At 46.8% G+C, this 27,784-nt stretch overlaps 2 protein-coding genes across 10 annotated transcripts in view; one reads left to right on the top strand and one right to left on the bottom strand.

Moving 5' to 3' along the window:
• Positions 1–874: 874 nt before the first annotated feature.
• LOC110531297 (transketolase) lies at positions 875–18,228 on the top strand. 3 transcript variants are annotated; one of them, XM_036989105.1, is made up of 14 exons: positions 875–1,137; positions 7,463–7,580; positions 7,791–7,904; positions 8,089–8,186; positions 8,947–9,138; positions 9,240–9,367; positions 10,385–10,581; positions 10,661–10,825; positions 11,707–11,863; positions 11,947–12,077; positions 12,455–12,635; positions 16,401–16,520; positions 16,623–16,808; positions 16,905–18,228. In XM_036989105.1, the coding sequence occupies exons 1-13, from the start codon at positions 1,031–1,033 to the stop codon at positions 16,793–16,795; spliced, it is 1,881 nt and encodes a 626-aa protein (XP_036845000.1). In that variant the 5' UTR covers positions 875–1,030; the 3' UTR covers positions 16,796–16,808; positions 16,905–18,228. The 3 variants fall into 3 exon arrangements, with proteins under 3 accessions (XP_036845000.1, XP_036844999.1, XP_036844998.1); XM_036989104.1 differs by having other exon boundaries at positions 16,623–16,813; positions 16,903–18,228; XM_036989103.1 differs by having other exon boundaries at positions 876–1,137; positions 16,623–18,228.
• A 2,215-nt stretch (positions 18,229–20,443) lies between these two features.
• The window catches only part of plxnb3 (plexin B3), a 308,336-nt gene continuing 300,995 nt past the window's right edge, over positions 20,444–27,784 (bottom strand). The window contains exons 37-39 of one of the 7 annotated variants that reach the window (XR_005053406.1): positions 25,394–26,911; positions 25,256–25,349; positions 20,444–25,211 (exon numbers count right to left, since the gene is read on the bottom strand). Coding sequence is in view for 2 of the 7 variants with exons in the window: in XM_036989102.1 (XP_036844997.1) it covers positions 26,730–26,768; positions 26,846–26,911 (105 nt within the window). In the remaining 5 variants the exon portion in view is untranslated. Of the gene's footprint in view, positions 26,912–27,784 lie in introns of all 7 variants that reach the window. The other 6 variants (XR_005053403.1, XR_005053402.1, XR_005053404.1 and 3 more) reach the window with 6 other exon arrangements.

Below are 27,784 nucleotides of genomic sequence, written 5' to 3'. Positions count from 1 at the left end.
CTACATGACTCAGGCTGGTTCCCTGTGTAACCCTCTACATGATCATCACACGACTCCTCCTACTCCTCAGAAGGCCCGCCCTCCGGCCTCTCTTTCTCCGCCTCCTCTGTAACCCTCTACATGACTCATGCTGGTTCCCAGTGTATCCCTCTACATGACTCAGGCTGGTTCCCAGTGTAACCCTCTACATGATCATCACACGACTCCTCCTACTCCTCAGAAGGCCCGCCCTCCGGCCTCTCTTTCTCCGCCTCCTCTGTAACCCTCTAGATGACTCAGGCTGGTTCCCAGTGTATCCCTCTACATGACTCAGGCTGGTTCCCAGTGTATCCCTCTACATGACTCAGGCTGGTTCCCAGTGTATCCCTCTACATGACTCAGGCTGGTTCCCAGTGTATCCCTCTACATGACTCAGGCTGGTTCCCAGTGTAACCCTCTACATGACTCAGGCTGGTTCCCAGTGTATCCCTCTACATGACTCAGGCTGGTTCCCAGTGTAACCCTCTACATGATCATCACCAGACTCCTCTTCATCAACAATGGTTGAGCTAGACAACTATAGGCTACTCATGATGTATTGGTTACCTAGACAACTATAGGCTACTCATGATGTATTGGTTACCTAGACAACTATAGGCTACTCATGATGTATTGGTTGTTGTTTTTTTGCTTTTTTTGTTTGTTATGAAAAGCGCTATATACATTTAATAAATTATAATATTGCAGCTAAATAAATATAATAGCTGTTACGTGTACGTGCTGACGTTTAATCACGCAGGCTACGTTGTGTCGAGCGTGGTGGAATGAGAACGCGCCTCAACCAATGAAAAGGTGCGGTGGGCGTCCACAGCCGAACCGCCCAGTTCCTTGTACGGCGGCCAGGATAATTGAATATAAACCCGTCTCCTTCCTTGTCCTCCTCGTTTGTAGCATCCCTTGAATGCTCAGCTAGTCTCCCGAGTTGAACCAGCTCTTCAAAAGAAAAAGACCCGTGTTTGTCATTCACCAAGCGGTCTCCGTTATCTCAGCCATGGCTAGCTACCATAAACCCGACGAGAAGACTTTGCAGGGTCTGAAAGACATCGCTAACAAGCTGCGGATCAACTCCGTCAAGGCAACGTGCGCCTCCAACTCCGGGTAAGTTTTAAAAAGTAAACGGGCCGCAGTTTAATCAACGTTTCGTAATGTATTTTACTTGCTGACATGATACATTGAACTGAACGGGGCAGCAGCTGTAATAGTTGCGTGGACGTGCTGCAATTCATGGGCTGATTGTCGTCAAAACGGGTAGTTGTCGTTGGTTTAGCTAGTTATTAAACCAACCAATGAACTAGTTAGTTAAACCAAGTACACAACGTTTCCCTTTCCAGGTGTAATTCAGGGCTGAATCTTGGCGTGAGGTTTGCTAGTTGTATTTCATTGCTCCAGGCATCACCCCTAGATGGGGAGGATATAACCACGGGGCAGGTGTTTTCGGGATGCGTTCAACATTTAAATAAACTCAACATTTGACGACTGAGTTATTCTTTTTTTTTTCTTAAGATGATATTGGGTTTGACATTTTATTCAGACAGTAATGAGACGGGTAACTGGTAGAAACGGTTGGAAGAAGGGATTTATCCTTGTTCTCAGGTGTAACGTTTTGTGACACATGCTGGGGAGTGTTACGACTCCACCAAATACTCTGTTCATGAAACTAATATTTAATGGCTGTAACCAGAAGTTCTGTCTCCTTGTCCATAGACTGCTTTCAATGTAAGGACACAAACACTTTAATTTGGGTGAACTCTCTCTTCTAAAATGTTTTCTCAAGGAGGGTTGGCCACTTGCGATATGTTTCCCAAGTGCTTGGTGTTTGAAAAATGTTATTGTTTTTACAATTCATTTCTCCATCACTCAACCTTCAAGGAAAAATCTAATGAATATCAATATTCAGGTGGTTTTATGTCTGTTAGTTGAAAGATAATGAATGAACTAATTAGATAAATAAAACCCCTACTTTTCAATGCGTGACTGAGGGTCAAATGCGTGTTGTCAGCTCTGGTAAATTGTTACCTAGCTAATATTAGCTAGCTAGATATCTGCGTAAATCTGCTATCCTTTAAATGACCGTACATTTTTATGGCTGCACCATCAATTCTTACTTTTGGTTCACTTAGAATCTGGCTATATTCATTCCACTGTTTCTGAATGTTTTGCAACTGTTTTAGCGTTTTCAATTGTCCCTCCCGGTTTGCTTCCGTTAAACCGAATCAGAGGAATTGAATACACCACTGGCATCGTGACCATATCGGATATATAAAAAACCCATCACATGGAGAGATGTGCGGGTCTTGTGGTGGCCTTCTGCCTTTGATTTTAAAGATTGAGTCCCACCATGCGTCCAGACAGCATCCTAGTAAAATACTGAATAAAGGATGAGTGTGTTTGGGGCGGGTTAGAAATGCCCTTTTGTTCCGCATGAACTGTTCTCTCTTCAAGCTTGGAATTTGCTTAGTCATGGACTAGCTTTTCTGCTCTGGCTACCTCCAACACAGGGGTATTGATGTAAATACATTTAAAGTTGGGCTCCTCTCTCATTACAGAGAAGAATTTAAGCCAAGTCGAACTACACTTTCTCACCATTGTTGCCACAGTACAGAAGTGGTTCATTTCTCAACATGACATTCTGAACGTGTTTGTCACTGCGTGGGGAAAGAAGGGGACACTAATGTGGTTTTATGTGCCTGAAATTGCAACCTATTCACTATGTAGGCTAGTGCAATACATTTTGACCAGACATTTGTTTTATTGCATATATATATTAGTATAATTTGTTACGTATAATCTACATTCTGTTAGAGTGTGGGACATTAGTGAAGGGCTCCAAAATAAGTATGTCCCTATCGAAGGGTAACTTTGTCAACCCAGAGCAGCTCTAGCCGGTCTGTCAGCTGTTGTGATGCCAACTCCTTGTCACTATGGAGTTGGTAAGAGAGCAGATTGATCTGGGACCAGGCGAAAGCAACTCCACCGTTCCTCAGAATTTAAATGTAGTTCTCGCTTTAACGAAGATGCAGATTCCTTTTTGAATTCATGAGACGGTATCTTTCCAGCCCAGATTTTACTGTATGTGTTTACTGCTTACAACATTAGGTAGAGAGAACCTCACCTGTGGCTTAGATAAAGGCTTTCTTAGACAATGCGGGTGGAGACAGAAACAATGTTTCATAATTGGCTTCTTTTCAGTTCGTAAGATGACCATTTCCTCGTTAGGGACTATTGTCACTTTCAGGTATGAACACCAACCTGTTGATGATCACTTCCTGGTCTGTCAGATGCCCAGTTGTCCATCAACAGTATCCAGCCCCGATTCTGCACTAGTTCAGTTTCCTGCTTATGTGATTTAAAAATATATATATATATATATATTTTTAGATAACGTAAGCTTTCTGTGGCTTAAATAAACACCACGTTGGGTATTAATGGGTTAAATCGGTCTAGCCTACTTCCCAAATATATTGGCCTAGATTAGGAGTAGAATTTTGATTATGCCTAGGCTACCATTCACCAAATCATTGATTTAGTTACTGACTACTACAATACATAGCTATGTTATTATATTGTACTCTTATCTTGCACTGTTTCAGTTTATGGGTAAATCCATTTGAGTTCAAGAAGTATTTTGTTAGTTGACAGCATCCCCTGTGGTTTAAACACAACTTTCCATACATTGCTTGCCTATGGAAGAAGTGGTTGGGAAATGACTTTTTGAACCTGAATGCCAAAACATTACAGTGCTTAAAGCTGATCCATTTTGCAAACCATGCTATGAGACCTTCATGTCTTCATCCCTGGAAAAGAGAAACTGTTGCGTTTCATGTTAAAAGCTTAATCATTTAAGTTATTTATTTTCTTCTCCCTTAAACTTCTATCTAAACACGTAAACTTTTATTTTTTTTCTAAGATGGGGTATTTCCTGGTGACACTTTCTCCCTGTTTTCAGTAATAAATGTCACCTACCCAATGAGACCTCCTCAGAGCAGGCTCACCTTGCCCAGCTCCTTTAGTCTGAACAAGGGGGAGGAACCAGAAAGATGGCTTGTGGCGCCTCTTCGTCCTCCTGACTGGCTGTGATTGCACACCTCATATGCTGTCCAGAAAAGGGAACATGTTTGAAGTATGGTGAAGACTAACCTGTTATTGCCAAGTTTAATTATTTTTTTTGTTTGTTACTTCCTGGTATTCAGACAGTTCGCCCACAAGGAAAACAAATAAACCATGATTCCCTTCCAGGGAAGGTTATCGGGTTTAGGCTTTTCTTCTAGAAATGAAGAGTAGCCTGTTTTTAGAAATCGACCTATAGGCGGACCTGGGGTGCGTTCAGTTTTCAACGTTTCCAGATGGTTTGTACGAAATGACACGTTTCCCCAAAACGGAGCTCACTGTTCTTCAACAACCATTTTGAGGTTTGTTTTCTCCTGTGGTGGTTGTGGCCTGGTCATTTTAAGGAGGAATATCTGGTAGAACTCGTCCAGCACAACATATAGGCCACCATAATGACGCCTCAACTGGCTGTTCTGTACCGTTTCTGTTCAATTCCACATTGTACACTGTTCTGTCCAATTGAACGAAAGCCTGGTCTGCCTCATCGTTTTTCCATCATGGCAGGAGACTTCATTGGTCCTCTTCTACACAGATGTAAGAATCAGAACTGCTTTAACAAACTCAAGTGTAATTTTTTATTTTTTTTCCAAAAATGCTTCGGCTGTCAGTATTTTAGTGGGAACTTTGACTAAATTGTTCTGTTTCAGCAGATGTCTGATACTGGAACATCACCCTTGGGGGTAAATGATTGAATACCGTGCCGTTGTAGTTTTAATGGTGACGAATGCAGTGACTGAATGATGTGTAAAACACTACTCGCAGTTCATCCCAAAAGTTCATCCTATTCATACTGAACCCTATGGGGCCCTGTTCCAAAGAAGTAATGCACTCTAAAGACGATGGCCTTTTTGGGGACACAATCCACTGAATAACCCCCATGAGGAGTGGAGTGTTGACATGTTCAGGGTTATCAGGAAGTAGATATGCTATTGGCCAACGACGTGTGAGATAACAGGAAGTAGCGATAGTATTAGTCAATGCATGGCTCTTCTCAAAACTGCCAGGTTTTGTAACATTCTAAACCACCACTGCTCTCTGCAAATACCTGTTACAACACGGCTTGACTTCTCTGTGGAGAGACTGTCCTGCTCAAGTGTCTCCTGGGTATGACGTCTCTGTCTCCCCCTCATGAAGTCCAGGGACTTGCTGCATGTGCTCAGTGTTGTCTTCCCTGGGAAAATATACATTGAGCTCCAAGTGTTGGGACAGTGACCTGTTGTTTTGTCTCTGTACTCCAGCACTTTGGATTAGCGAAGACGTGTGCAGCCTGTCAGATTTGAATTTGAGGGTATTTTCATCCATATCTGGTGAACCGTTTAGACGTTTTGTACCCCCGCGTTTTAGGGAACCAAAGCGTAGTAAAGTATTTGGTTCCGTTTGTGGATGTTTCAGATTATTTCAAGAACTTTGAAAGTTTCTTCAACTGCAGTCACGAAAACCAAGTGCTATGATGAAACTGGCTCTCATGAGGACCGCCACAGGAAAGGAAGACCCAGAGTTACCTCTGCTGCTGCTGAGGATAAGTTCATTAGAGTTACCAGCCTCAGAAATTGCAGCACAATTAAATGCTTCACAGAGTTCAAGTAACACATCTCAACCTCAACTGTTCAGAGGAGACTGTGAATCAGGCGTTTGTGGTCAAATTACTGCAAAGAAACCACTACTTAAGGACACCAATCAGAAGAGACTTGCTTGGGCCAAGAAACATGAGCAATGGACATTAGACCGGTGGAAATCTGTCCTTTGGTCTGAGTCCAAATGTGAGATTTTTGGTTCCGACCTTATGTCTTTGTGAAACTCAGTAGTTGAACGGATGATCTCTTCATGTGTGGTTCCCACCGTGAAGCAGGAGGTGTGATGGTGCTTTGCTGGTGACACGGTCTGATTTATTTTTCAACAGGGCAATGACCCAAAACACACCTCCAGGCTGTGTAAGGGCTATTTTACCAAGGAGAGTGATGGAGCGCTGCATCAGAAGACCTGGCCTCCAAACACCCGACCTCAACCCAATTGAGACGGTTTGGGATGAGTTGGACCGCAGTGTGAAGGAAAAGCAGCCAACAAGTGCTCAGCATATGTGGGTACTTCTAGCTCCTGCTGCTGAAAAACATCCCCACAAGATTCTGCCACCACCACCATGCTTCACTGTAGGAATGTTGCCAGGTTTCCTCCAGACGAAACCTCTTTGGCCTGAATGCCAAGCGTCACATCAGGCCAGAGAATCTTGTTTCTCATGGTCGGAGTGTCTTTAGGTGCCTTTTGGCAAACTCCAAGCGGGCTGTCATGTGCCTTTTTTTTAAATCTTTTTTTTTTACTGAGTGGCTTCCGTCTGGCCATTCTGTCCTGATTGTTGGAGTGCTGCAGAGCTGGTTGTCCTTCTGGAAGGTTCTCCCATCTCCACAGAGGAACTCTAGAGCTCTGTCAGTGACCACCCCATTCTTGGTCACCTCCTTGACCAAGGCCCTTCTCCCCCGATTGCTCAGTTTGGCCGGGCGGCCAGCTCCAGGAAGAGACTTGGTGATTCCAAACTTCTCCCATTTAAGAATGATGGAGGCCACTGTGTTCTTGGGGACCTTCAATGCTGCAGAAATGTGTTGGTACCCTTCCCCAGATCTGTGCCTTGACACAATCCTGTATCGGCGCTCTACAGACAACTCCTTCGACCTCATGGCTTGGTTTTTGTTCTGACATTCACTGTCAACTGTGGGACCTTATATAGACAGGTGTGTGTGCCTTTCCAAATCATGTTCAGTCAATTGAATTTACCACAGGAAGACTCCAATCAAGTTGTAGAAACATCTCAAGGATGATCAATGGAAACAGGATGCACCTGAGCTCAATTTAGTCTCCTAGCAAAGGGTCTGCACACTTACGTAAATAAGGCATTTCCATGTTTAATTTTATACATTTGCAAAAACTTCTAAACCTGTTCGCTTTGTCATTAAGGTATTGTATGTGGATTGAGCACATTTTATTTAATCAATTTTAGAATAAGGCTGTAACATAACGATGTTGAAAAAGTCCAGGTGTCTGAATACTTTGCGACTGCATGAAACTCTTAACGTGATGGTTTGGGTTGCCGTTAACAGCTGGTTGTGATGTCACGTTTCACTAACAGACTGCCCTCTCTCTCTCTCTGTCTCTCTCCCCCTCTCTCTCTCTGTCTCTCTCCCCCGCTCTCTCTACCCCTCTCTCTCCCCCTCTCTCTCTACCCCTCTCTCTCTCTGTCTCTCTCCCCCTCTCTACCTCTCTCTCTCCCCTGCTCTCTCTACCCCTCTGTCTCTCTCCCCCTCTCTCTCTACCCCTCTCTGTCCAGTCATCCCTCCACATGTTGCAGTGCAGCAGAGCTCATGTCCGTGCTGTTCTTCCACACCATGCGTTACAAAGCCGCCGACCCGCGCAACCAGTGCAACGACCGCTTCGTGCTGTCTAAGGTGATTCTGTCTGTCCCCCACACGCTTACGTTCTCCCCCACACGCTTACGTTCTCCCCCACACGCTTACGTTCTCCCAGACACACATTCTATGCACTTGCAAACTCTACACGGTTCACCTGTCAAGGGTTCTCTTTCATTTGCACTACATTTCCCATGCTCCCCTCTGTGTCGTGTACAGTGTTCTGATTTGGCTGCTGTGTTCCTCTAGGGTCATGCTGCACCAATCCTGTACGCTGCCTGGGCGGAGGCGGGCTTTGTGAAAGAGGCCGACCTGATCAACCTGAGGAAGCTCGACTCTGACCTGGAGGGTCACCCCACACCTGTATGTAACCCCTGACCCCAATGTACTGAGAAACTTGTTCATTAGGTTTCAAAACGAAAGAACTGACAAACGGGGACTACCTTGTGTTTCCTACAGTTGCAAAATGTTTTGAAACGTTTTCAGTGGCGACGCCCTAATGAACATGCTCCAGCTCCAGGTTTGACTAACTCTGACTGTTCTACAGAAACTGGAGTTTGTTGACGTGGCAACGGGGTCTCTGGGCCAGGGGCTGGGGGCTGCCTGCGGGATGGCCTACACTGGGAAACACTTCGACAAGTCCAGGTACACACACACACACGTACATCCTCAAGCCTTGACACTATCCCTCAAAGCACCTGTCACCCAGCCGTGATGTTCTCAGAAGGTTAAGGGGCACCCACAGAAGGTGTTGAGCTTTAAAAGAGCCTCGTCTTTCTGAACAGACAAGTTATTCTATGGCTTTGGTATATGTATTTGGATTGATCTGAGTCTCCTCCAGAACCCTCCGCACGGCTATGATTCTATAAGGAAATAAAATGAATTGAAACGCTGGAACAGTGAGTTGCAGGCTCATATCAATCAGAGCAGGGAGGGAGAGCAGGGAGAAGGTGAATCTCATTCTAGTTCTGTGAGAGGTACATGCTTCTCTCGGCCATGGCCACGTGTTGGTCTCGAGCATGAGTAACAATGTTTACGCAAACCATAAGCAAGGGTCGGACCAACCTGAATCCACTCTTAGACTGTCAGCCCGGTCCTGACAATCTACTTTTATCGGATCTGGCTAAACAGGTCCCAGAGGATCTGGCTCAAATGGGTCCCAGAGGATCTGGCTCAAATTAAGCACTTTAATGACTGGTGCTATCTTGAATAGGTGTCTTGTGTGAAATGTGTATGTATGTATGTATGTTTATATGTTTGTATGTTTATATGTTTATATGTATATATGTATATATATGTATATATATATTATTTTTATATAATATAATATTATAATATATAATATTATTTTTTTTAATGACAATCTGTTTATGAATATGTAAAAATGTATTTTCTCTCTTCCTAGTTACCGTGTGTACTGCATGATGGGTGATGGGGAGTGCTCTGAGGGGGCTGTCTGGGAAGCCATGGCGTTCGGTTCCCACTACAACCTGGATAACCTGGTGGCTGTTATCGACGTTAACCGCCTGGGACAGAGTGAACCTGCTCCTCTCAAACACGACATGGACGTTTACCGCAAGCGCTGCGAAGCGTTCGGGTCGGTACCCCTCTTCTCCTTCGTTCCTCTCTTGCACCTCCTGCTCTCTTATTCTATCAGTTTTCCGTACTGTCTCTAATTCTTTAAGTGTGTGTGTGTAGGTGGAACACGTATGTGGTGGATGGTCATGACGTTGAGGAGCTGTGTAAAGCTCTGTGGCAGGCCCAGCAGGTGAAGGGGAAACCCACTATGATCCTGGCCAAGACCTTCAAGGGCAGAGGACTCAAAGGTATGGGAGAGAGAGAGAGAGACTGGTATGGGAGAGAGAGACTGGTATGGGAGAGAGAGACTGGTATGGGAGAGACTGGTATGGGAGAGAGAGAGAGACTGGTATGGGAGAGGGCGAGAGACTGGTATGGGAGGAAATCAATTTGTGCAGGCATCCCGATTGGCACAAAGGTCACACCTCAAGCACTGCCTTAGACAAGACCCGGGTTTGATCCCAGGCTGTGTCACAACTGGGTGTGACTGGGAGACCCATGAGGCGGCGCACAATTGGCCCAGCGTCGTCTGGGTTAGGAAGAGGGTTTGGCCCAGCGTCGTCTGGGTTAGGAAGAGGGTTTGGCCCAGCGTCGTCTGGGTTAGGAAGAGGGTTTGGCCCAGCGTCGTCTGGGTTAGGAAGAGGGTTTGGCCCAGCGTCGTCTGGGTTAGGAAGAGGGTTTGGCCCAGCGTCGTCTGGGTTAGGAAGAGGGTTTGGCCCAGCGTCGTCTGGGTTAGGAAGAGGGTTTGCCCCAGCGTCGTCTGGGTTAGGAAGAGGGTTTGGCAGGCCGAGATTTCCTTGTCCCATCGCGCTCTAGCGACTCCTGTGGCGGGCTGGGTACATGCACACTGACACTGTCGCCAGGTGTACGGCGTTTCCTCCGACACATCGGTGTGGCTGGTGTAACGGGTGTGAAACGGCTAGCTTAGTTAGCGGTGGTGCGCGCTAAATAGCGTTTCAATCGGTGACGTCACTTGCTCTGAGACCTTGAAGTAGTGGTTCCCTTTTGCTCTGCAAGGGCCGCGGCTTTTGTGGAGCGATGGGTAACGATGCTTCGTGGGTGACTGTTGTTGATGTGTGCAGAGGGTCCCTGGTTCGCGCCCGGGTATGGGCGAGGGGACGGTCTAAAGGTATACTGTTACACCGGCTCCCGGGTTACGTGGCCAGTTGTTTCGGAGGACGCACAGCTTCTCTTTGACCAGTTGTTAGAACTCTGCATCGTTGTTTAAGGGCTTTAAATTACTACATCTGATTCCTCTTCTCCAGGCATTGAGGATATGGAGAACTGGCACGGGAAGCCCATGCCTAAAGACCGGGCCGAGGAGGCCATCAAAGACTTGACGGCTCAGATTCAGAACCCCAACAACACCGTCTGCCCCGAGCTACCTAAAGAAGATACCGCCCCCGCTGACCTCTCACCTATCAGCCTGCCCTCCCCGCCCAACTACAAGATTGGGGATAAGGTAAACCACCGCTCCTCCGCAGAGAGACACGCCCCTGCAGAGAGGGGATACACAGTTAACCCCTCTCCTCTCTCCCCAGGTGGCTACTCGTAAGGCGTACGGCGTGGCCCTGGCTAAACTGGGTCAGTCCAGTCCGAGGGTGGTGGCTCTGGACGCTGACATGAAGAACTCTACCTTCTCTGAGATGTTCCACAAGGCCTACCCTGAACGCTTCATAGAGTGCTTCATCGCTGAACAGAACATGGTGAGATGGATGTAGGAGAGTAGAGACTGGGGGAGGGGGAGAACATAGTGAGATGGATGTAGGAGAGTAGAGACTGGGGGAGGGGGAGAACATAGTGAGATGGATGTAGGAGAGTAGAGACTGGGGGAGAACATGGTGAGATGGATGTAGGAGAGTAGAGACTGGGGGAGGGGGAGAACATAGTGAGATGGATGTAGGAGAGTAGAGACTGGGGGAGAACATGGTGAGATGGATGTAGGAGAGTAGAGACTGGGGGAGGGGGAGAACATGGTGAGATGGATGTAGGAGAGTAGAGACTGGGGGAGGGGGAGAACATGGTGAGATGGATGTAGGAGGGGAGAACATGGTGAGATGGATGTAGGAGAGTAGAGACTGGGGGAGGGGGAGAACATGGTGAGATGGATGTAGGAGGGGAGAACATGGTGAGATGGATGTAGGAGGGGAGAACATGGTGAGATGGATGTAGGAGGGGAGAACATGGTGAGATGGATGTAGGAGGGGAGAACATGGTGAGATGGATGTAGGAGGGGAGAACATGGTGAGATGGATGTAGGAGGGGAGAACATGGTGAGATGGATGTAGGAGGGGAGAACATGGTGAGATGGATGTAGGAGGGGGAGAACATGGTGAGATGGATGTAGGAGAGTAGAGACTGGGGGAGGGGGAGAACATGGTGAGATGGCTGTAGGAGGGGAGAACATGGCGAGATGGCTGTAGGAGGGGAGAACATGGCGAGATGGCTGTAGGAGGGGAGAACATGGCGAGATGGCTGTATACTACCCTACAACATCCATGTGTACGTGTCGTATGTGACCCCCCCCCCCCCCCGCCCCCCCCGGGTCAGTGAAACACAGGACTAGTTTAATAATATTGTTGTTTAGGTGAGCGTGGCGATTGGCTGTGCCACGAGAGACCGCACAGTGGCGTTTGCCAGCACCTTCGCTGCCTTCCTGTCCAGGGCCTACGACCACATCAGAATGGCCGCCGTCTCTGAGTCTAACATCAACCTGGCCGGGTCTCACTGTGGCGTCTCCATCGGTCAGTACTGTGTTGTCTTTCGATCTCTGCGTCTCAAATCTCACCTGTCCCTCGACCAATCACACTGTACTTCCTGTCCCCAGGTGAGGATGGCCCCTCCCAGATGGCGTTGGAGGACATTGCTATGTTCCGCGCTATCCCAACATGCACTCTGTTCTACCCCAGCGATGGCGTGTCTGCTGAGAGGTCTGTAGAGCTGGCTGCTAACACCAAGGTAAGAACCACACACCTGTTCAACATAGTGAATTTAGCCCATCCTGGAATTGAACCTGGGGTCTAGCGACTGTCAACCCAACACCGTAGTCATTACACCAACAGATCCATGCCACTTGACGAGGTCACCGGGTGTTGGGATTCTCGTCTCTACAATAGTTTGTTGCCATAGCAACAGATGTTGTTGAGAGGTGTGACTTGGTGCAGCTGATTTTAATATCCGCTACCAGAACACACAGGAATACATTTGTCAGCCTTCATTATAGCCTCTACATACAGTCCACATTGTAGCTAAGACGCCACTATACAAATCCATGAGAAATATACATATGAACTAAGCCTGGGATGCCTCTCTGTGTGTCTGTCTATATACTTCAGGGAATCTGTTTCATACGCATCACCAGACCAGAACTGAAGGTGATCTACGACCCCGACGAGAAGTTTGAGGTGGGCGTGGCCAAGGTGGTACGTCAGTCCGACAGCGACAAGGTGACCGTGATTGGAGCTGGAGTGACTCTGCATGAAGCTCTGACTGCTGCTGACCAGCTGGCCAGTGAGGGTAAGAGCGCCCCCCTGGTGGCCTGGCATGGAATTACACCGCCAACTGTGTCCCTGGCCCTTACCAGGACACATCTGATCTTTTTCACAATTTGGACTTTTGACAGTAATTGGTCTTCCTGACATTGTGGCTCAGAGTAAGACTGCTGCCCTAGGGTCAGGATGTCCGCACTGGGTACCCCCTGTATATAGCCTCCGCATTGTCTCTGTACCGGTACCCCCTGTATATAGCCTCCGCATTGACTCTGTACCGGTACCCCCTGTATATAGCCTCCACATTGACTCTGTACTGGTACCCCCTGTATATAGCCTCCACATTGACTCTGTACCGTAATACCCTGTATATAGCCTCCACATTGACTCTGTACCGTAACACCCTGTATATAGCCTCCACATTGACTCTGTACCGTAACACCCTGTATATAGCCTCCACATTGACTCTGTACCGGTACCCCCTGTATATAGCCTCCACATTGACTCTGTACCGGTACCCCCTGAATATAGCCTCCACATTGACTCTGTACCGGTACACCCTGTATATAGCCTCCACATTGACTCTGTACCGGTACACCCTGTATATAGCCTCCACATTGTCTCTGTACCGGTACCTCCTGTATATAGCCTCCACATTGACTCTGTACCGTAACACCCTGTATATAGCCTCCACATTGACTCTGTACCAGCCCCCCCTGTATATAGCCTCCACATTGACTCTGTACCGGTACCTCCTGTATATAGCCTCCACATTGACTCTGTACCGTAACACCCTGTATATAGCCTCCACATTGACTCTGTACCGTAACACCCTGTATATAGCCTCCACATTGACTCTGTACTGGTACCCTCTGTATATAGCCTCCACATTGACTCTGTACCAGTACCTCCTGTATATAGCCTCCACATTGACTCTGTACTGGTACCCCCTGTATATAGCCTCCACATTGACTCTGTACCGGTACCCCCTGTATATAGCCTCCACATTGTCTCTGTACCGTAATACCCTGTATATAGCCTCCACATTGACTCTGTACCGTAACACCCTGTATATAGCCTCCACATTGACTCTGTACCGTAACACCCTGTATATAGCCTCCACATTGACTCTGTACTGGTACCCCCTGTATATAGCCTCCACATTGACTCTGTACCGGTACCCCCTGTATATAGCCTCCACATTGTCTCTGTACTGTAATACCCTGTATATAGCCTCCACATTGACTCTGTACCGGTACCCCCTGTATATAGCCTCCACATTGACTCTGTACCAGTACCCCCTGTATATAGCCTCCACATTGACTCTGTACTGGTACCCCCTGTATATAGCCTCCACATTGACTCTGTACCGGTACCCCCTGTATATAGCCTCCACATTGACTCTGTACTGTAATACCCTGTATATAGCCTCCACATTGACTCTGTACCGGTACCCCCTGTATATAGCCTCCACATTGACTCTGTACCGGTACCCCCTGTATATAGCCTCCACATTGACTCTGTACTGGTACCCCCTGTATATAGCCTCCACATTGACTCTGTACCAGTACCCCCTGTATATAGCCTCCACATTGACTCTGTACTGGTACCCCCTGTATATAGCCTCCACATTGACTCTGTACCGGTACCCCCTGTATATAGCCTCCACATTGACTCTGTACTGTAATACCCTGTATATAGCCTCCACATTGACTCTGTACCGGTACCCCCTGTATATAGCCTCCACATTGACTCTGTACTGGTACCCCCTGTATATAGCCTCCACATTGACTCTGTACCGGTACCCCCTGTATATAGCCTCCACATTGACTCTGTACCCGTACCCCCTGTATATAGCCTCCACATTGACTCTGTACTGGTACCCCCTGTATATAGCCTCCACATTGACTCTGTAACAACCCCCTGTATATAGCCTCCACATTGACTCTGTACCGGTACCCCCTGTATATAGCCTCCACATTGACTCTGTACCAGTACCCCCTGTATATAGCCTCCACATTGACTCTGTACCGGTACCCCCTGTATATAACCTCCACATTGACTCTGTACCAGCCCCCCCTGTATATAGCCTCCACATTGACTCTGTACCAGTACCCCCTGTATATAGCCTCCACATTGACTCTGTACCGGTACCCCCTGTATATAGCCTCCACATTGACTCTGTACCGGTACCCCCTGTATATAGCCTCCACATTGACTCTGTACCGGTACCCCCTGTATATAGCCTCCACATTGACTCTGTACCGGTACCCCCTGTATATAGCCTCCACATTGACTCTGTACCGGTACCCCCTGTATATAGCCTCCACATTGACTCTGTACCGTAACACCCTGTATATAGCCTCCACATTGACTCTGTACCGTAACACCCTGTATATAGCCTCCACATTGACTCTGTACCATAACACCCTGTATATAGCCTCCACATTGACTCTGTACCAGTACCCCCTGTATATAGCCTCCACATTGACTCTGTACTGGTACCCCCTGTATATAGCCTCCACATTGACTCTGTACCGGTACCCCCTGTATATAGCCTCCACATTGACTCTGTACCCGTACCCCCTGTATATAGCCTCCACATTGACTCTGTACTGGTACCCCCTGTATATAGCCTCCACATTGACTCTGTAACAACCCCCTGTATATAGCCTCCACATTGACTCTGTACCGGTACCCCCTGTATATAGCCTCCACATTGACTCTGTACCAGTACCCCCTGTATATAGCCTCCACATTGACTCTGTACCGGTACCCCCTGTATATAGCCTCCACATTGACTCTGTACCGGTACCCCCTGTATATAGCCTCCACATTGACTCTGTACCGTAATACCCTGTATATAGCCTCCACATTGACTCTGTACCGTAACACCCTGTATATAGCCTCCACATTGACTCTGTACCAGTACCCCCTGTATATAGCCTCCACATTGACTCTGTACCGTAACACCCTGTATATAGCCTCCACATTGACTCTGTACCGTAACACCCTGTATATAGCCTCCACATTGACTCTGTACCGTAACACCCTGTATATAGCCTCCACATTGACTCTGTACCAGTACCCCCTGTATATAGCCTCCACATTGACTCTGTACCGGTACCCCCTGTATATAGCCTCCACATTGACCCTGTACCGGTACCCCCTGTATATAGCCTCCACATTGACTCTGTACCGGTACCCCCTGTATATAGCCTCCACATTGACTCTGTACCGGTACCCCCTGTATATAGCCTCCACATTGACTACCGGTACCCCCTGTATATAGCCTCCACATTGACTACCGGTACCCCCTGTATATAGCCTCCACATTGACTCTGTACCGTAATACCCTGTATATAGCCTCCACATTGACTCTGTACCGTAATACCCTGTATATAGCCTCCACATTGACTCTGTACCGTAACACCCTGTATATTGACTGTGTACCGTAATACCCTGTATATAGCCTCCACATTGACTCTGTACCGTAATACCCTGTATATAGCCTCCACATTGACTCTGGACCGGTACCCCCGGTACCCAATGTATGCCAAAGGTGTGATTTTTGTTCACTTTGTCATTTGAGGTATTGTGTGTAGATAGGAGAGGAGGTATTCCATTTAGAATTCAGACTTTAACCACAAAATGTGGCTTAAAGTCGAGGGGTATGAATACTTCCCGAAGGAAATTTACCTAATGGATATAGGCCCTTTTGGTTTTAATAATATACCATCTAGAATTGACGCTGTTTGATCGAGACTTTGTGCTCATTGGTGTGTGTGTTTAGGAGTGAACATCCGTGTGATTGACCCGTTCACCATCAAGCCCCTGGATGCCGCCACCATCGTGTCGAGCGCCCGCGCCACCGGAGGGAGAATCATCACCGTGGAGGACCACTACAGAGAGGGTGGGTGTTGAAACTGTTCCAGCTAACCCTTCTTATCCGGGTGTTTAACCCTTCTGTGGGTGGGTGTTGTTTCATCTTACCCCTGTGTCTTTCTTTGTCCAGGGGGTCTGGGGGAGGCGGTGCTGTCTGCAGTAGGGGAGGAGCCTGGCATCGTCGTGACGCGGCTAGCGGTGAACCGTATACCCCGGAGTGGAAAACCTCAGGAGTTACTCGACCTGTACGGCATCAGTGCCAAACACATCGCCGACACCGTGCGCCAGACCTTCGCCAACTGATATGATCGTCTCTTCGTTTGTCTCCCAAATGGCACCCTATTCCCTATGTAGTGCACTACTAATGACCCGGTTTCCTATTGGGCTAGTGCACTAGGTTGGGAATAGGGTGTCATTTGGGACATCTCTTTCCCTCAAATCTGTACACATTTACCAACTTCATCTTCTCCATCCCTCTCTCCACAGTCTGAGGGGAAAGTACTGTAATACCCTGTGTATATAGCCTCCAAAGAGGGCTTAAAAACCTAACTTCTCTCCTCCCATCTACCACTAGTGTTAAACAGAACAGGGCTCTCTAGCGCCCCTTGTGGCTGTAAGGCTGAGTGCAGCTCTGTACGGTATACAGCAGCAGAGCCGATAGGCTAGCTCTCAGCGGAGAGGGAGGGGTCTGAGTGTTGTCTTGACCATCCCAGAAGGATAATATGCAGTAATGTTTCTAGATAACTCTTTACACACCTTAATGCAGCCTCGTTCTAATGAATCCTCTTTCCTTTCTGCCTAACTGTAATTGAGCATTAAGGCCTGAGGGGGGGGTGGTATATGACCAATATACCACGGCTCAGGGCTGTTCTTAGGCACGATGTATCGCAGAGTATACAGCCCTTAGCTGTGGTATATTGGCCATATATCACAACCCCCCAAGGTGCCTTATTGCTGTTTTATAAACTGGTTATAGATATAACAGTAAAATACATGTACGGTCTGATACCAGGGCTTTCAGGGCTCGACCACCCGGTTTCTAATCCTCCTTTCTCTAAGTGATGTTGATGGAGCGTTAGGTTCCAGCTGAAGCATGGTGACTGTCGGGGTTCGTCCCGTTCACTATCTAGGGAACCGGGTGCCATCTGAGACCATCCTGGGTATAGAACGAGGTTTGTTTTGAGTTTGTCGTGTTCTCTGCGCGGCCAGGCGACGCTGAACTATCAGTCGCTGTGTGTTTTTCAAATGAAGATAAACGTAGATTTATTCAGATCTTTTGTTTCTTGGTTGGTCTCTTTTCATTCCAGCTGCTAACAATGTCATCATGGTTCCACATTCCGTGTGTTTCCGTGTGGTTCCACATTCCGTGTGGTTCCACCTGCTTGATCATGAACCTCTCCATAGCGCTGTTAGACACCATGCTCCAGGAGGAGCCAGACGGTTCCTGATTAACGTCTGCTTGTTGCTGGTCATAGCCTTAATTAGCAGTGAAACTGATGCAGGGTATTTACATTCAATGGACCTGAGTTGTATGTATTAAACTTCAATGACTTGTTGTAACACTGATATATGAACTAATGTGTTCTTCTAGGCTGGTTGTGGTGGGTGTCTGGCTCATGTTGCTTTCTGGGTATTATCTGACCCTAGTGTCTCCACACAGTCATGTCTGTTGCCAGGCAACGGTTGGTTTGCATTGCCATGGTAATGCTGAAATAATAAACTACAACTTGACCCAATGTTACTTGTTTTGTAGTCTTTAATTTTATTTTTACCTGGCCCAATGTGACTTGTCATTCTCCTCAGTAAAGACAGTCAGTTTAGTAAGAACCACGTGGTACTGGTAAAACCCTGCAGGACAGTCAGAACCACGTGGAACTGGTAAAGCCCTGCAGGACAGTCAGAACCACGTGGAACTGGTAAAACCCTGCAGGACAGTCAGAACCGGTAAAGCCCTGCAGGACAGTCAGAACCACGTGGAACTGGTAAAGCCCTGCAGGACAGTCAGAACCACGTGGAACTGGTAAAACCCTGCAGGACAGTCAGAACCACGTGGAACTGGTAAAGCCCTGCAGGACAGTCAGAACCACGTGGAACTGGTAAAACCCTGCAGGACAGTCAGAACCACGTGGTACTGGTAAAACCCTGCAGGACAGTCAGAACCACGTGGTACTGGTAAAACCCTGCAGGACAGTCAGAACCACGTGGTACTGGTAAAGCCCCGCAGGACAGTCAGAACCACGTGGAACTGGTAAAGCCCCGCAGGACAGTCAGAACCACGTGGAACTGGTAAAGCCCCGCAGGACAGTCAGAACCACGGAACTGGTAAAGCCCCGCAGGACAGTCAGAACCACGTGGAACTGGTAAAACCCCGCAGGACAGTCAAAAGGTTTTAGATCTGTCCACCAGATTACATTTCCCCTTGTGAAGACACCAATACGCTGGGTTTAGGCTACTATACAGGTCAATGTTTCCTGTAAGTATGGAGAAAGTGTAAAGTATTGTAATTGTTACAATGTCAGACAGCTAATTTGCACATTGGCTTCATGTTGACGCTCACGTTAATTTCCCTGGTGGTTGGCAGCACCGAGGCTCTTTGTACCTTCGTCTCATGTTACACACCAACCCTGTTCTGACATCTCTGACTTTAATATGAACTAACTCATTGAAGTCTTTGAAATTGTTGTGTTTTTTAAAAATATTTTTGGTCTGTATAGTAGTTAGTCGAAACCGTTTGGAAGTCTCCAGGAGGGAATCCTCTAAAGTATGAGAAGGTACATGGTAACCGTTGCATTAAATAGTTTAAAAGTAAATGCCTCCGTTTTCTATCAAGAGGGCCTAGTGAAAGCCTACGCCCCTTTCACAGTTTGCTGCCTTCAAATTTTAATCTAAAGGATTTCTGATGTTTGTCCTACAGATCTCGATTTTTAAGCGCCGCTTTTTTTTTTAGAAGAGATTTGTCTTGATTGTCCAGATTCAGATGTAGTATTGATTGAGGATGGATTCACAATGACAGAGTAAAAAAAATTATTACACTACATGTGGACACTGCAATACAGACGCCCTGGAACACACTGCTGTGTGGGTGTGGAGACGGTATGTGGACACCCCTTCAAATCAGGGGATTATATTTCAGCCACACCTGTTGCTGACAGGTATAGAAAATTGAGCACAAAGCCATGCGATCTCCATAGACAAACATTGGCAGTAGAATGGCCTTACTGAACAGGTCAGTGATTTATTTTTTTCAACGTGGCACAGTCATAGGATGCCACCTTTCCAACAAGTCAGTTCATCAAATGTCTGGCCTGCTAGAGCTGCCCCGGTCAACAGTAAGTTCTGTTATTGTGAAGTGGAAACGTCTAGGAGCAACAACGGCTCAGCTGCGAATTGGTAGGCCACACAAGCTCACAGAACAGGACCGCTGAAGCACATAGCCCTTAAATGACCTGTCCTCGGTTCCAAACTGCCCCGAAGCAACGTCGGTACAAGGACTGGTCGTCGCGAGTTTCAAATTCTTATTTCCCTCATTAAAATGCAAATCAATTTATAACATGTTTTTCTGGATGTTTTTGTTATTCTGTCTCTCACTGTTCAAATAAACCATTAAAATTATAGACTGATCATTTCTTTGTCAGTGGGCAAATGTACAAAATCAGCAGGGGATCAAATACTTTTTCCCCCCTCACCTTGTCGCTGATTTAATGTCAAGCCTGAGACTGGGCTCCTCAGGAAGCAGTAATTTGCATGATGGGTAGTAACGGTCCAATCGGAGCAGAGCCTGAAGGAACCCATTTGATTATCAACATTGATTCAAATGAAGTCATTGTAAAGGGACTATCCTTTTCAATGAGCACCTTTTTGTAGTTTCTATAAAGTCACAGTTCTATAGTTTTTACCCAATCAAACACACCAGCACATTATTGACCAGAACAAACCAGACACAAAAGCCTATTCAATGTTAAAATTATAACTTTATTTTTTTCCCCGATACAAATGTTCCTTTGATAACAGACTCATTTTGACTCCCAAAATTTAATCTTGTAAGCAATAGAGTTTTAAATTCCATCAAAGTTGAGAAAGAAACGATTCTCTTCATAATGTATTTACAAACACCATAGCACATCTGGTATCAAACGGTAACAACACACTCACCAAATACATTAGTCTGGTTTCCAGCGCTCTGGTTTCCAGCGCTCTGGTTTCCAGCACTCTTTAAACTGCTTGTGTATAGAGACACATTTTAGTTGGATTGTTGTTAATCAGAGTCTGAATATGGCACCCTATTCCGTAGCCTGATCAGGCCACCAGTAGTGCACTAGATCGGGAACAGGGTCCCATTTGGTACACCGCCATAGTTTATCAGACAGAGATCCTCTCAGTCCAGAGCTTTTATACTGAGACGTGTTGTTATTGTTTTACGACCCAGAACAGGAAGGAATATCAAACTGTACAAGTAGAATAACAACAGTTATTAAACTGGTTGTTCGGATCCTGGATGCTGATTGGACCCTGTTCCCCTTAAAACGTGCACTACGTTCAACCCATGGCACATAGGACTCTGGTCAAAAGTAGTGCACTAGATAGGGAATAGGGTGGGAGACTGACGATGAGTCAGGACACCCAGAGTCAGGACACCCAGAGTCAGGAAACAAATCAGTGCTTAGTTTCATCTGTACTTCAAATCCTCTCAAGTTTTTTTATTTTATTTTTAAAGAGGAAGTTTATCAAAAAATTGTCACTGTCATGCAGAAGTTTCAAACGTCATGTTTCCTTCTAACATATATGTTCTGTACTCACACACACACACACACACAGCTGCAACATCCCCAACGGCACCCTATCCCCTACATAGTGCACTACTTTTGACTAGGGCCTATAGGACTCTGGTCAAAAGTAGTGCCCTATATAGGGGATAGGGTGCGTTCCTGCTCTGATTGTAGTCTTAAGGAATCAGACGTTCATAAACACACGACCAGACGATTAAAAAAAAGCACACGCATGCAGAGAACCTTCAGAAAAACACAGGCAACACAACACTCACAAACAGGAAGACGAACGGACGCGTTCCAGGCCGACTACGTTTCAGACGCATGCCAGATTTCATGACAGCTGGATCAGTGTTTATCATGTTAGTTAACCACCACACATGTTATTAACCATTGGTTAATGCAACGCATCGACTTCGATACGGTTGACCTGGAACGTGTCCTATAGTTTCAGGAGTGATCATGAGCCAGTTATACTGCCTCAGACCACAGGACAAGGGCAGAACACTTTTGACCTTTCAAATGCTCCAATCAAAACTCTCCAAACGCTCCAATCAAAGTGTTATTAAGGTGTCAAAGGGTTAGACGGGGGGGGGGGGCAACAACATAATAAACACGACTCCAACTCCCAGAAATCCTGTAAATATTTCATAGAGCTGCTAAAGGATGACACAGTCAGAAAACCTCCTTTAAAATCACACTGTGTCTGTGTGCCTAATGGTGCCCTGCTCGCTTTATAGTGCAACTATTCTGGTACAAAGTAGTGCACTATATAGAGAATAGGGTGCCATTAAATCAAGCCATACATACTGAGCTACAAACGCCGGGACGTGAGCAAGACAACGTGTTAAGGGGTTAAAATGAATTAATATCACCATTCAACGATATAAACTACACACTAACTTTTACAAACCCAAGAACAAATAAATACATAAATGATCTCTATGTACACTAACTAAATGTTGGCGTCTTCAAACCAGGAGCCCGGGGTCAAAGGTCAATGATCAACATGTCAAAGCACCCTATTCCCTATATATAGGACACTACTTTAGACCATGGCCCTATTCCCTATACATAGGACACTACTTTAGACCAGTGCCCTATTCCCTATATATAGGACACTACTTTAGACCAGTGCCCTATTCCCTACATAGGACACTACTTTAGACCAGGATCCATAGAATAGGTCCATTATTTTTATCCCTTCCACGAGAGAGCACGTTTGGAAGCATTAAGGGTAACCATAGTAACAATAGCGATACTGAATGTGTGGGGTCAGAGGAGACCGACAGGTACTATTTCAGTTAGCAGAGTTGGGTAGATTACTTTTTGGAATGTAATCAGTAATGTAACTCAGTTACTTTTGGATTACTTTCCCCTTAAGACGCATTAGAAGAGGACAAGAAGGAACCGGCAAACACATTTGGTGTGTCATCATCATAGTGGCTTCCTGATTGGTGGTCATCATCATAGTGGCTTCCTGATTGGTGGTCATCATTTGGTGTGTCATTATAGTGGTTTTGTGGTCAGACTCTCCTCATGTGGATCAAACTTGCCCCCCTTTTTATCCCACAAAGCACCCATTCTGAATTAAAAAGTAATCCAAGAAGTAATCTAGTTTTTCCAAAAAGTATATGTAATCTGATTACATGTTTTTGTTGTTATTGCTGGTAACGCATCTGATTACAGTTCCCCAACTCTGGCTGTTAGTTCACCTGTAACAGTAAAGATCACGGAGTTGAACTGCTGTTCTGCAGAGCTACTGCAGTCGCTTACACTGGACCCTCATTCCCTGTTTAAATCCTAGATTTCGGGATTTTCATGCTTATTTCCTTCTGACTCCAGGAATCCTCCAACCGGGGGGGAAAACAGCGGATGTATTGAAAGTTCGCGGAAGTGTAGTTTTACCTTATCGGTCGGTTGTCTTTACACATCCACAGTACGAATTCAAAACTAGTTTGTCATGTCAGTTCATTTGGCAAACGAGTTCAACAACAACAACAACAACAAAGTCCACACAGTTAAGTCGTTTACAAAATTACAAGAAGAAGGCACATTTGGTTGGTGTCAGTGGAGGCTCCTCAGAGAAAAAAGGGAGAGGACGGTCATCTACTGACCGCCACTGGTTGGAATGAATAAGCACTATTTACAGAGAATAAGATTGACCCTGTATAGAAACTGTCTGTTCAACAGAACAACCTGCTAGACGCTGTTTTTATTTTTTTTAAATGACTCAAATTCGTCTCAACTCCTCATCGGCCCCCTCTGCTGGCAAGACCAGGTGTTGCCGGTTTTACAACCTTAAATCCTCATCGGCCCCCTCTGCTGGCGAGACCAGGTGTTGCCGGTTTTACAACCTTAAATCCTCATCGGCCCCCTCTGCTGGCGAGACCAGGTGTTGCCGATTTTACAACCTTAAATCCTCATCGGCCCCCTCTGCTGGCGAGACCAGGTGTTGCCGGTTTTACAACCTTAAATCCTCATCAGCCCCCTCTGCTGGCGAGACCAGGTGTTGCCGGTTTTACAACCTTAAATCCTCATCAGCCCCCTCTGCTGGCGAGACCAGGTGTTGCCGGTTTTACAACCTTAAATCCTCATCGGCCCCCTCTGCTGGCGAGACCAGGTGTTGCCGGTTTTACAACCTTAAATCCTCATCGGCCCCCTCTGCTGGCGAGACCAGGTGTTGCCGGTTTTACAACCTTAAATCCTCATCGGCCCCCTCTGCTGGCGAGACCAGGTGTTGCCGGTTTTACAACCTTAAATCCTCATCAGCCCCCTCTGCTGGCGAGACCAGGTGTTGCCGGTTTTACAACCTTAAATCCTCATCGGCCCCCTCTGCTGGCGAGACCAGGTGTTGCCGGTTTTACAACCTTAAATCCTCATCAGCCCCCTCTGCTGGCGAGACCAGGTGTTGCCGGTTTTACAACCTTAAATCCTCATCGGCCCCCTCTGCTGGCGAGACCAGGTGTTGCCGGTTTACAACCTTAAATCCTCATCGGCCCCCTCTGCTGGCGAGACCAGGTGTTGCCGGTTTACAACCTTAAATCCTCATTCTTTCCCTTGTTGGTACCTGTGAGACTTATTGCTGTACATGTAGTGTCCACTGCCTGTTATAAAATCTATTTGGCCAAAGTAGTAATAGTAAGTAGTAAACAAACTGTTAATTTGGTATAACTTTGTCAGTATTATGGTTCAACCAGAGCGTTGTGTTTAGAAGGGATTGGCTGTCTGAGCAGTAACAGACTGGTACTCAGGCTAGGTTCAGACCCCCACAGAGCAGTAACAGACTGGTACTCAGGGTAGGTTCAGACCCCCACAGAGCAGTAACAGACTGGTACTCAGGCTAGGTTCAGACCCCCACAGAGCAGTAACAGACTGGTACTCAGGCTAGGTTCAGACCCCCACAGAGCAGTAACAGACTGGTACTCAGGCTAGGTTCAGACCCCCACAGAGCAGTAACAGACTGGTACTCAGGCTAGGTTCAGACCCCCACAGAGCAGTAACAGACTGGTACTCAGGCTAGGTTCAGACCACCACAGAGCAGTAACAGACTGGTACTCAGGCTAGGTTCAGACCCCCACAGAGCAGTAACAGACTGGTACTCAGGCTAGGTTCAGACCCCCACAGAACATACAGATTAGACTGCTTTAAAACCTTCAGTGTGTAATCGTAAAATGGTTTTCAAAACAACAAGACATGGGGGAGTGGGGGGGGGCATTTTAAAGAAATAAAACATGTTAATACATCGCCAGAAATTGAGCTTGTATTTCCTGGTATTGAAAGATAAAGATGTTTAAAACTACTGCTAACAAAGGAAGGTTTTGCTAAAAAAAAAGACTTAAAAAAAAACACCAAACAGCGGTCAACTTGACCGTCCATCTGTAGAGACAGTACTGAGAGAGTCTGGAGAGCTGCAGGGTGGAGGCCCCCCAACGGTGGCTATAGTGGTCAACCTGACTCTAGGAATCCTCCAACCGGGGGGAAAACAGCGGTCAACTTGACCGTCCATCTGTAGAGACAGTACTGAGAGAGTCTGATAGTCTGGAGAGCTGCAGGGTGGAGGCCCCCCAACGGTGGCTATAGTGGTCAACCTGACTCTAGGAATCCTCCAACCGGGGGGAAAACAGCGGTCAACTTGACCGTCCATCTGTAGAGACAGTACTGAGAGAGTCTGATAGTCTGGAGAGCTGCAGGGTGGAGGCCCGCCAACGGTGGATATAGTGGTCAACCTGACTCTAGGAATCCTCCAACCGGGGGGAAAACAGTGGTCAACTTGACCATCCATCTGTAGAGACAGTACTGAGAGAGTCTGGAGAGCTGCAGGGTGGAGGCCCCCCAACGGTGGCTATAGTGGTCAACCTGACTGTTAAGACTAGACTGTGGGCTCGTTACAGAACGTCCATGTTGCAGTCGACCTGTACAGCTCAGGGGGTTAATATAGGCGGTGTGACATGTGATCATCTGTGCAGCATGACTGCAATAAAGACACCCTGGAACGTACCCCGTCTCTACACCCATATATATATATATATAGACAGCAGTATGTGGACACCCCTTCAAATTAGGGGATTATATTTCAGCCACACCCGTTGCTGATAGGTGGATAACATTGAGCACACAGCCATGCAATCTCCATAGACAAACATTGGCAGTAGAATGGCCCTTACTGAAGAGCTCAGTGACTTTCAACGTGGCACCGTCATAGGATGCCACCTTTCCAACAAGTCAGTTCATCACATTTCTGCCCTGCTAGAGCTGCCCCGGGCAACTGTTAAGTGCTGTTTATTGCAAAGTGGAAACGTCTAGGAGCAACAACGGCACAGCCACAAAGTGGTAGGCCACACAAGCTCACAGAACGTGACCACCAAGTGCTGAAGCTCGAAGCGCGTAAAAATCATCTGCCCTCGGGTGCAACGCTCACTACCGAGTTCCAAACTGCCCCTGGAAGCAACTTCCGAACTATGTACACACACACACACACACATACACACATACACACATACACACACACACACACACACACACACACACACACACACACACACACACGTACGTAACATAAAGCATTATGGGGGATAAATAAGATAAGTTTACTCCGGCCATTGTATTTAAATGATCTGTGTAAGTGGGCGTTTCCTTTCTCATGTGCTTTTCCCCTAGTGGGTTTGGTTCCTCCATAATATCTAACGCCAGAGAGGAAACAACTCCGCCCCTACCAGAATACATTTTTCCAGTGAGATGTTTCGCTCTGAGGCACCCCCCCCCTCCGCGGGCGGGGGCAATAAACAGACCAAGAGTGGGCCCCGATCCCGGAAAAAAAAACCCAAGAGGAAGTGGATCTGAGTGTTCCGCGTTCTCTGCTGTATCTGGTGTAACGTTCTGTTTTACTGAACGCAGCCCTGGCAGTCTGTGGTTCTCCACTAGGGCAGCGACCTGCTGGAGACGATAGGTCACAGGTCAGAGGTGACAGGTTAGAGGTCAGTGACCTTGTTCTCCACCAGGGCGGCGACCTGCTGTAGACGATAGGTCACAGGTCAGAGGTGACAAGTTAGAGGTCAGTGACCTTGTTCTCCACCAGGGCGGCGACCTGCTGGAGACGATAGGCCAGCTGCATCTTCTGTCCAGCTGCGTCCTCCTCCAGAGATGTGATGATCTACAGACAGACAGATCAGTACTTATAAAGGATATAGTACAGTAGATTACAGTAGAGACATGATGATCTACAGACAGACAGCATTCTGCGTTCTCACTATCAGATAGTACAGTAGATTACAGTAGAGACACGATGACCTACAGACAGACAGCATTCACTATCAGATAGTACAGTAGATTACAGTAGAGACACAATGACCTACAGACAGACAGCATTCACTATCAGATAGTACAGTAGATTACAGTAGAGACACAATGACCTACAGACAGACAGCATTCACTATCAGATAGTACAGTAGATTACAGTAGAGACACGATGACCTACAGACAGACAGCATTCACTATCAGATAGTACAGTAGATTACAGTAGAGACACAATGACCTACAGACAGACAGCATTCACTATCAGATAGTACAGTAGATTACAGTAGAGACACGATGACCTACAGACAGACAGCATTCACTATCAGATAGTACAGTAGATTACAGTAGAGACACAATGACCTACAGACAGACAGCATTCACTATCAGATAGTACAGTAGATTACAGTAGAGACACGATGACCTACAGACAGACAGCATTCACTATCAGATAGTACAGTAGAGACACGATGCCCTACAGACAGACAGCATTCACTATCAGATAGTACAGTAGATTACAGTAGAGACACGATGACCTACAGACAGACAGCATTCACTATCAGATAGTACAGTAGATTACAGTAGAGACACGATGACCTACAGACAGACAGCATTCACTATCAGATAGTACAGTAGATTACAGTAGAGACACGATGACCTACAGACAGACAGCATTCACTATCAGATAGTACAGTAGATTACAGTAGAGACACGATGACCTACAGACAGACAG

This window comes from Oncorhynchus mykiss, chromosome 9, assembly GCF_013265735.2.
Source record: "Oncorhynchus mykiss isolate Arlee chromosome 9, USDA_OmykA_1.1, whole genome shotgun sequence".
In the NCBI taxonomy this organism is placed as follows: Eukaryota; Metazoa; Chordata; class Actinopteri; order Salmoniformes; family Salmonidae; genus Oncorhynchus; species Oncorhynchus mykiss.
The sequence above is the reverse complement of the archived record's forward strand: the minus strand, read 5'-3'. Positions and strand labels throughout refer to the sequence as shown.

Coding starts and splice junctions, on each gene's coding strand:
- LOC110531297 (XM_036989105.1), top strand. CDS start 1,031: ATGGCTAGCTACCATAAACCCGACGAGAAGACTTTGCAGGGTCTGAAA. Junction 12,078..12,454: donor AGCTGGCTGCTAACACCAAG/GTAAGAACCACA, acceptor TATATACTTCAG/GGAATCTGTTTCATACGCAT. Junction 12,636..16,400: donor TGACCAGCTGGCCAGTGAGG/GTAAGAGCGCCC, acceptor GTGTGTGTTTAG/GAGTGAACATCCGTGTGATT.